This window comes from Haliaeetus leucocephalus, unplaced genomic scaffold (genome assembly GCF_000737465.1).
Source record: "Haliaeetus leucocephalus isolate CR32 unplaced genomic scaffold, Haliaeetus_leucocephalus-4.0 Scaffold175, whole genome shotgun sequence".
In the NCBI taxonomy this organism is placed as follows: domain Eukaryota; kingdom Metazoa; phylum Chordata; class Aves; order Accipitriformes; family Accipitridae; genus Haliaeetus; species Haliaeetus leucocephalus.
The window spans coordinates 538,222-546,073 of record NW_010972611.1 but is presented as its reverse complement, the minus strand read 5'-3'; the positions used below and the strand labels follow the sequence as shown (position 1 = coordinate 546,073).

Below are 7,852 nucleotides of genomic sequence, written 5' to 3'. Positions count from 1 at the left end.
CCCCTGGCAGCACCCTCCCCCCTCCTTCCTAAGCCACCTTAAATGCACAGACTGAAATGATGCGTTTTCTTTTTTGAGGCAAACGGTCTCAAAGTTTAATTAATCCAGAGACTTAAATTAAGCATCAGTATCTCCACCCAGAGCAGGGGCACTTAAATGACACGTCAGCCCTTTCCCCCACCTTCGTGGGCTTTTTTTCTCCCCCTCCCTCCCACAGACTTTAGACAAACTTTTCCCCAGCTCCGTCTCAGTGCAGGGTCACTTCATCCAGCTCTTCCATAGTTGGGGGTGCCTGGTTCTTCCCAGCAGTGCCTCGGCCCCTCTTATTCCTGGGCTGCCTCTGGTGCAGCAGGCTGCTTGCTTTGATCATCACCCTTCTTTTTGTGCCCCGAAACAATGTCATCGATACGGAGGAGGAGAACTGCAGTCTGGGGAGAAACCCCATACCCAGGTTTAGTCAGGAGCTGATCACAAAGAATAAAAGCCAATCTAGCCGGCTTTTACACCGTTAATTAAATTATTCTCTCAGCACAGCATGTGGCAACACAGCACAGCGGAAAGGACACAATGCCCGTCAAAGGCAGGATCAGTCCATGGCTCTGGCACCTGGCAGGGACACCCCGTGGAAAAGGGGACACCAATTATTTCTAGCTGTCTGATGAGAAAGGGACAGAGCATCCCTTCAAGAAACTGCCTTTGATCTAACACCAGTGAGCAAATGCTTAAAACGTGATCTTTTAACAAGGGGAGGGCAGCTTATGCAAGGCCACTCAGACAATCCAAAGGGCTGAAGCTCCCAGGGCCGCCAATTGGATTCCAACACATTGCTGGCACTGAACTTCCCACAGTCATGGCTCTGGCTGTCACTTGGAGCAGCCCATCCTTGTGAGGCTAACTAGTCTGCAGAGTTTGCAGAAAAAGGTGAGATGGAACACAACAAGTTTTAGCCACAGGATCAAAAATCAACCCCTCTGAAAGCCCAAGTATGGGCTCCCATGGGTGCTGCATCCCTTACCATCACACCTCCTGCGTTAGCAAGCTGAAACACCGGCACACACCACACTCAGTTTGCGCCGCTTACCCAAACATTCAAGTGCACAAGTAGTAACATTCCCCTCTCCCAAGAGATATGCTACAGAGGCTCTTAAATTTTCCCCCCTCTCTCCTTACCTCTACTGCTGTTTTATAGGTCTGCAATTTGACTGCTAAAGGCTCCCAGATCCCCAGGTCCTTCATATCAACTAAGGCTCCGGTCTCACCATTCACTCCCCATGTCTGGCTGCCTTCCTGAGTGTGTTTCGCCTGTAAGGAGAAAGACAGGTCACCACCAATGCAGTAAGACACAAAATTCACTTTCTGGAAATTCAGACTGACCATGGGCTCAGGAAAATAGTAAAAGGTCATTAGAATTTTTTTGATTTATACAAGAGCATGTTACTGAGCACCACCTGAAACCCATAATTATATCAGAAGTTATGACTTGGAGATATTCTCTCTCATGCCATCCAACCTAATCTCAAAGAAAGATTTTGATTTTGTTCACCCTCAGAGTTTTATTGTTTTGTTTTTAAACTCTGGTACCTCAAACATGCTATTGAATTCCATGTTCATGCTTTCAAATTTGGCATAAAACTTTGGTAAAAATGTCTGCAGCCCAGCTAATGCAAAAAACCCAACAACAGTCTTTCAATCACCTTGAACAGATCAGTTACTTCAACGCAGCTTTCCTTTAAAGCCTACCGCATCTCCTAAAAAGCTACGCCCTCAACGGCCTGACAAGCTGCCCCCGCAAGGGCACTGCTATGGAAGGACAAATGATCTCAGCGGTAGGACACAGCAGGAAAGGGCTGAATCTCTTCAGACGATCCCGTGCCACGTGCCTTACCCTGAGTGAGGTCAGCACACGGATGGTACTAGCGCCACAGTTCTGGATCAGCGTTCGGGGAATGACTTCCAGAGCCTGGGCTACTGCACGGTAGGGCCACTGCTCCACACCCGTCATGCCTTTGGACTTCTCTGTCAGCGCATGGGAAACGGCCATTTCGGTAGCTCCCCCTCCTGGCACCAGCTGTGGGTCGATGAGGACATTGCGACACACCTGCATGGCATCCTGAAGGTTGCGTTCTACCTCCTGCAACAGGCATGAAAGCACAGATTTATTGGTTGCAGGGAACTGTAGCACACCACCAGCTGAAAGCACAGCCCACAGTCTGCTGGGCTGGTTCCTCTGCGTTACACAAGTTTTGCCTTCACTGAACAGTACAGCCCACAAGATGGGAATTCTATGTCGCCCCAGAACCCAGAGGAAACTTGTGCTTGCTTCATTTGCACACAACAGCTGCTCAAAAGTAAGAAATGACTTACTGACACCAAGAAAGTGGCCAGGATGGGAGGGGATGCAGAACATGTAATAACTTACTGCTAGGATTTCCTTGCTGGCTCCACGCAGAACAATAGTGCAAGCCTTGGGGTCTCTGCAATCAGTGATGAAGGCAAAGTACTCATCTCCTATTTTTTTAACTTCAAAGAGCCTGGCTCCAGTTCCCACATCCTCCTCACGCAGCTCATCTGTGCGACTCACAATGCGAGCTCCGCAGGCCCTAGCGCACAAACAACAGTCAAGTTAAATGCTCACAACTAAGAACTGGGGAGAAAGGGTGAGGTAAGAATGAAAACTCCATGCCATAGACAGCAAGAATGGGCTCCAGTGAAGAGACAGCATTTACCTGGCAATCCTGTTGTTGTCTGTCTTTCTTACTCTGCGGATCGCGGTGATGTTGGCTCTCATCAGGTAGTGTTGGGCCAAGTCTGAAATCAGGTTTGTGCAATTTTATTGATGAATCGGCAGGATCACAACAAACTTTGTGTCTTTAAAGTAAAAAGGGTTATGGAAAGAAAAACCTAAATGTAGCTTCTTAAACCAAGCTGCAAGGCAAAACTACAATGCAGCTTTCCAGTTTGCTAGACTCATCCGCACTTGTGTTTTGATATTGTTTCTGAATGCTGGAAAAGTAAAATATTATCCTAAGTGTCCATGTTCACAAGGCAACCTCAAGACCCAAATTCAATGCCTGCAATGTAGAACTATTTGCTAGGAAGCTAAAAACCAAACCAAAACCAGGGTCATGTTCAAAATCAGGTTGGGGGTGGGGTTGTGTTTTGTTTTGGTTTTCTTTTTTAAAGTACCAAATGGTGCACTTAACATAGCATGAACCTTATAAGATGAATTCGACACAAAGAAGGATCACATGCGTTATTACCAGAAATTCCTTTTTCTGTGATGACCAGATCTGGCTTGACTCTCATCAGATCCTCGCAAATCTGCTGAATGTATTCTTCCTCCATCTGCAGGATACGGGCAAAGTCTTCCTCCCGTGTTATTTCAATATCAGTCTGTACAGAAAGAGGTGCAAGTATCTTACTGTATTTCTCCCAACCCTTCACTGAGTTAGACACAGATCCCCTGGCTTGAGTGATCTTAACTCCTCCAATGTTGCCTGGGGAAGAGTTGAGGAGAACTACACAATGAAAAATACCGATCAAATAAACTGTGACACTATGTCAGTTTAACATTAGTGTTAATTAAAGCACGGAAATATTTCTTTGACTCTTGATCATCGCTTAAGATACACAAATCACTGTAGCTGCTTCAGTGAGTAAAAGCACTGTAGCCTCAGTTATATTTTTCTACCTTTTTCCCCAGTGTACTGACCCCACAGCAGAATTAGCTTATATATGCACAAGGTCTCTGAAAGGCAGAACACAAAGAAAGCCTTTTGCCACTCACACTTTTAACTATCTGTATTTGTTCACTTTACTAGTCTTAAATCAAAAGTTGCTGACATCTCTAACAGGACTTGCTTTACCTGGCTCTCTCCTTTTTTGTACTCTAGCGAACAATCCAGAAGGACAATGCGTGGATTCTTAATAAGGCGACGCATTCTGGGATGAGTTACATCTTTATTCACCATGATTCCCCGCAAAACACAGGAGTCTTCACTAAAACCACCTGGAATCTGACAGACACAAGAAAGGGGGAAAATGAGACAAGTCAGTCTGCTCTACAAAAACCTGTATATCTGTGCTCCTGAAACTATCCATCCCATGTACCGAAAAAGGAAAATTCTCCCAAGTAACCATGATGCATCCAGGTCACAATCTGTGTTAATTTTAAGAGCACTCTGACTTAGATTAAGCAAAAAGCCATGGAAGAACTTGAGAAACTGCTCACATCCTATTGCCTGGCAACATGTGTTTGGAAGATGGAAACCAAAACAACTTAAATGACCTTTTTGACAAACATTCTAAAAGAGTGGAAATAACTGCCCCGCTTTTCACTGTAAACCAGCAAGGCTAACAGCACTGACAAAAATATCTTCAAGGGTTATGTTGGTGGACTGCAGATCAGTAGCACAAAATTCTTCCCACTGCATCCTAGGAACAACTGGCTCAGAATGAGAAAGGGGCACGCAGATAAGAAATGGTTCAGGACATACTCACCTTTTCTACTTTTGCATATTTTTTAATATCAATTTCCTTTCTGCCATTTTCTTCAAACTCCACAGTCTTAACAGCATCAAGAGCAATGCTACAGGCCAAGTCAGACCAGCGGTTTATTGCCTTGGTATTTATAGCACTCTTTATTATTTTAAGCATCATCTCTTTGTTGTTCACGTCCACTGGAGTGCTGACACAAAGGAAAAACCAAACAGTAAACAGAGTAATACTCCAAGCTACAATCTATTCATAATCCCATTAAGTCCCTCTCCAATTACATTAAAGTTACATTTTACTAACATGATTCCCTGAAGAATCATCTTTAAGCAGTACAGAAACCCCATATCCCTTCTCTCCAACTCCCACCAGCTCATACTTACCCAATTTTCTTTAGAATACTGATCATGTCATCCAGAGCCTTACGATAAGCCCCAATGATCACAGTTGGGTGCATCTGCTGTTCAAGGAAGTGTTCAGCAACAGAGAGCATCTCTCCGGCTAAAAAAAACCCAACAAAACCAAACCATCAAAATTCCCCAGATAAGTTAGTAGAACAACCAACAGTCAAGACAGGAGAACAGCACACCAGACAAAAAGTATCTGCTGTCCACATAGAGAACTCTAACGGCATCTATACCTTACTTTATACTTAACTGTGCTTATCTGAGGGAAAGAACACAACTTTCCAAAACATGGAGCTGATCACCTAAGGTGATCTAATGAACCTAGCATTCTCTTTCGGGGGGGGGGAAGAAAAAAAAAAGGGTTGACTTTTAGGGTTGGTAAATAACAAGTATCTGTCTCATTAAGGCGTACTTACTGGGCTCTGATGAGCAAAAAGGGCGAACTTCAGCATTAACTCTTTATAAAAAGTATGTCTTATTCACTCTCCTTACCAAGGATAATTACAGATGTGGTCCCGTCTCCAACTTCTTCATCTTGAGTACGGCTAATCTCTATCATTGATTTTGCAGCTGGATGCTGGACTTGAATCTGTACAGGAGCAATGGGTATGTTTTTGTTCCAGAATACTAAAGCTGAAACTTCATTCATCACTCAATGGAACAAATACCAGACCTTTTAAACAATCAAAGGCATTCTGCCCAACTACAGCAAAGATTTTTCTTCCTTTTTGAGACTGAAAATAAGCCCTCACCTTTCACAATATTATGTCTCCCACGGTTTTTCAGGCATTACGATTTCTGTGATGTTATTTTAACAGCACTTGCACCAGGAAGACGACAATAATTTCTTAGTCTAATTATCTGGCATTGTAAAAGCAAGTATCTGCTCATAAGGTTTTGATGCAAGTGATTATAGCTACAATTACCATACAATTTACAGCAGTCTTGTAAAACCTCCATGAAAACTTACCACCCTGGGATCAAACCTACTCTTCTGAAGAGGTTTGCTGGAAATATTTAATCATATCCCCCCCTCCCCCCCCAGTAAGCACCCTTTTTGGTACTGCTGTTCAGTACTTGTTGGCTCTCAAGTCAAAAGATAACATAATAGTTCCATTGGCAGCTATGTAACTGTATCCTGGCAGATTCCGACTCACATGTTAAGCAAGACAATCCTTTAGGAGAAACTTACTTCTCTAAGAATAGCATTGCCATCATTGGTCATCACAATCCCACCCATGGGGTCCAAAAGCATCTGCAACCAAAGAGAAGCAATATTTGCACTGACCTATAATATGTGTAGCATTTCTAGTCAGTATGCAGCACAGGTATTTCAACAAAAGTTCTTACCTTCATCATAGCTCTTGGTCCTAAACACGTTCGGATAATGTCAGCAATAGTCTAGGAGGAACAAAAGAAATGAAGCAATACAGGAGGGCATCAGAAAGTCTGAAAAAACATAGTCTATATGAAATAAGCAGCCACTGCAAAATTTAAGTGACCCAATGACTCTTCAGTTGCTTAGATGCAGAAGTTAAGAACTGTGTGGGAATGAGAATACAGGGATTATAAGAGCACTGGCACGACACTCAATTATTATTTAAATCGGCTATCAAAATTTATACACTTTCAGATTTTGCAGGGAAAGAGGTTTTGGTGTTTTAAACCCCGCCATGTTCAGCTACATTGCACCCATTATTTTAACACCGAAAATTCACTTTCTATGCTGCTTCTACTCTGGATTTGTACAGACTAGAGAAAACATGTTTCAGATCCAGTTTTCCTCCTTAAATATATAAATACATATATATATATGCACACATACTATAAAAAAAAAAAAAAAAAATCAAAATGGCCTGACATGAGAATATGATACCTTAGCAGCAGTGATGTTTCCAGTCTGGACTTTTCTTCCAGACTCACGTTTCATATTCTGACCTAAAGTGCATAGAAAAAAATAAAATATTAAAGTACAAATATAACTTTAATCTGATCTTACTAGGAAGTCCAAGACTGAAAAAGTGATACTGACAATACATCAAAGACACCCTCTCAGTCACACACACTTGATATATGACCAGTTCTAAATTAAGAGTTTACAACATAAATATCACAGCCACTATTAAGAAAGCATATAAGAGTTTCGGTGAAAAACAACATTCCTCATTATAACAGAATTGATTAGCATCATAATTCAACTGAGACAAAACTGTGCAACCCTGAAGTATAACCTATTCCCCAAAGAAAATCAAACAGCAGTGACTCACTAGAATGCGCAAGATCCCACAAAGACTATGAACTGCTGCACAGTAGTTTTCAGTCAAAAAAAAGTTACAGATGCTCACGCACAGTAAGTGGAACGCTGGTTTAAAATTAAGTTTTGTACATCAATGTTGCTGGGCCTTTGGCACATTAGGGTGAGTAGCCATTGCTGTATCACAGGCTCACAACCGTGTTTGGGGACTAGCTGTCAAAAGGGTCTGCCCTAAAGAATATCTAGGCTTGGTGCTGCTTTTGTTTTATAAAAAGCTTAGACTGGATGGGCATCATTTACTTCAGGAGTGGATATTTGTGCATATTGATTTATAAGACAGAACAAAAGAAAGCTACAGTAAAAGCAGCACAAAGAATAAGGTAAGCAGACCTATAGCAAAGGGGCCCTGGGCTACAACAGCCTGCCTCTTAGGTTAATGGTTAACAGAGCAGATGGAGAGCTGAGGATGAGAAACCCACGCAGAACCTCCAGGTTCCCCCCAGGAAAGTCTCATATTGGGAGGCTGGTGAGAGAATCACAAAGTGCAAGGGGTTCAAAGGGGGCGGCACAAAGCAACATGCCGAGAAACACAGGAGGAGAAACACAGCTGAGAGAAGACGAGATCTGCCAGGAGAGGTTTAAGGAGGAGCGGGGGCTCCGCTACCCTGACATCTCTCTCGCAGGGAGCGAAGTGGGG

General features: G+C 43.0%; 1 protein-coding gene across 1 annotated transcript in view; it reads right to left on the bottom strand.

Annotated features, from left to right (window-relative positions):
* Positions 1-219: 219 nt before the first annotated feature.
* Positions 220-7,852, bottom strand: part of CCT3 (chaperonin containing TCP1, subunit 3 (gamma)) — an 8,441-nt gene continuing 808 nt past the window's right edge. Inside the window, exons 2-14 of the mRNA XM_010564080.1 lie at positions 6,778-6,839; positions 6,252-6,302; positions 6,094-6,156; positions 5,394-5,490; positions 4,878-4,995; positions 4,501-4,687; positions 3,867-4,016; positions 3,261-3,393; positions 2,727-2,808; positions 2,420-2,600; positions 1,886-2,131; positions 1,171-1,302; positions 220-428 (exon numbers count right to left, since the gene is read on the bottom strand). Coding sequence (XP_010562382.1) covers positions 324-428; positions 1,171-1,302; positions 1,886-2,131; positions 2,420-2,600; positions 2,727-2,808; positions 3,261-3,393; positions 3,867-4,016; positions 4,501-4,687; positions 4,878-4,995; positions 5,394-5,490; positions 6,094-6,156; positions 6,252-6,302; positions 6,778-6,839 — 1,607 coding nt within the window. The 3' untranslated portion in view covers positions 220-323. The remainder of the gene's footprint in view (positions 429-1,170; positions 1,303-1,885; positions 2,132-2,419; positions 2,601-2,726; positions 2,809-3,260; positions 3,394-3,866; positions 4,017-4,500; positions 4,688-4,877; positions 4,996-5,393; positions 5,491-6,093; positions 6,157-6,251; positions 6,303-6,777; positions 6,840-7,852) is intronic.